Consider the following 1,862-nt stretch of genomic DNA (forward strand, 5'->3'; position numbering starts at 1 on the left):
TTATTACTACACACACACGACACACACACACCACCACCACCACACACACACACACACACACACACACACACACACACACACACACACCACCCACACACACACACGCACGCACGCACGCACGCACGCACGCACGCGCGCGCGCGCCCACACGGTTTCGGGAAATAATTGGATTCAGGGAACACAGCTATAGATTTCAGGGTACATACGGCACATATTATAGTTACCTTGATCAAATTTGTACGTATAACGTCCAGGTTTCATTATAATACGTGCCGGACCCTGAACTCTAGCTGTGTTCCCTGACTCCCTTATTTCCCGGAAGCCACAGTGTCCCAAAGTAGGTTTAACCCGAACCCACGACTAAGCCGGTTCACACGGATTGGCCGATTAGCGGTGTATCATGCTAATGATGCCATAGATATAATTATACAAACACATATGATCCTGTCTAGCAAATATACACTGTATATAAATTGTGTAACAGTATATGCGCGCACATTGTAATAACAGTAACTCGTAAGATCGTACCTTAATAAGTCGGCATATTTCATCGCAGTCACCTACACTGGCTGGGCGAATGTTATAGGTAGTACGGCTCATATTCACACGGCAGGCATCACGCACGTTTTACGGGATGCATGGTTTATGTGGCGCACACTACTCGCATGCTCGCCCGGCGCCGCGCCTGCAGAAATTGCATATACGTATTTTATAAACGAACAAGTTCATCCGGTTCATATATATTTACCCCGTCTAACTGTAACTATACGATACGATATAACTAACGATCACTATATAATGGAAATAAATTGGTGTGACCATGATCTATGGCTACCCAGTCCGATAATAAGTATAGCAAACGTTTTTAAAGGGGAAGCGTATAGCAAGAGACCACGACATTCACGCGGCGTTTCTGTTTCAAGCAGCCACATGTTTCACGACCTCCGGCGCACGCGCAGTATACAATGTACAGTGCGTTCATTGATCGCATCGCAACCGCTATCAGCCTACCAGAGACTTGCCGCCAATGAGACGATGATGATTGCCGGACTCGCACTCGCACTTGTTGTTGGAGATACTTTTGTAAACATGGATGTGCAACTCGATCATTAGCCCAAATGTCGGCGACACGGAAAAAGGGCCGGCGGATCCAACTGCGTATAAGATTAGACGTAAGAGATATAAGAAAATGGGAGCAGCTCAAGGAAATAGCTGGTATCTCTCACAATGGCGAATTCTTAGAGCATCTAATCGAAAACCACGATGTTTTTTGCCGTGGCTGCGATAACCTCAAAGACAGACATACCGGAGCTAAAAGATCTAAAAAGTAAGTGTATCTTGCTGTGTATTTTCGTGGAAAATCAGGATTACGTAATGAGTGATTAGTAAAAATGCGTGTAGCATAATAAAAAGGCAGTGGCTACGGGTACGGCGCGCGTTCAACCACAGGCACTTGAAGCATATCAACTGTAAACACACGGCGCCGCCATTGCGCGTACACTAACACATAATATAAGAGCAGGTATGAAAGCGTGCGCCAGGAATTCGCTCGACGCTCGCTTGATTACACACGATTACAACAGAAATACTCAACCTTACGACTCCATCTTTGCTCCTAATTGAAGTACAGTGCTTACTTGTTGTAGAAATATCATGTCTCACTTCGCAGCAGAGCTGTGTCACGCAAAATCACGAATTAAATCATGAAATTCTCGCGATCTCTAGCGTGCTTGCGCGATGGTAACACATTTCGAGATCTGGAGACCCCTACCGGTCGTAATCGTGACGTCATTTTTCGAACAGCATGCCTCCGACGACTCGACTCGCTCCACGCTCCAACTATCAGACTGTACCTATGGACT

General features: G+C 46.0%; 1 protein-coding gene across 2 annotated transcripts in view; it reads left to right on the forward strand.

Moving 5' to 3' along the window:
* Window positions 1–1,016: 1,016 nt before the first annotated feature.
* Window positions 1,017–1,862, forward strand: part of LOC106807150 (YEATS domain-containing protein 4-like) — a 19,080-nt gene continuing 18,234 nt past the window's right edge. For both annotated transcript variants that reach the window (XM_014809416.1, XM_014809415.1), the window contains exon 1: window positions 1,017–1,327. In XM_014809416.1, coding sequence (XP_014664902.1) covers window positions 1,264–1,327 — 64 coding nt within the window. In that variant the 5' untranslated portion in view covers window positions 1,017–1,263. The remainder of the gene's footprint in view (window positions 1,328–1,862) is intronic.

This window comes from Priapulus caudatus, unplaced genomic scaffold, assembly GCF_000485595.1.
Source record: "Priapulus caudatus unplaced genomic scaffold, Priapulus_caudatus-5.0.1 Scaffold197, whole genome shotgun sequence".
NCBI lineage: Eukaryota > Metazoa > Priapulida > Priapulimorpha > Priapulimorphida > Priapulidae > Priapulus > Priapulus caudatus.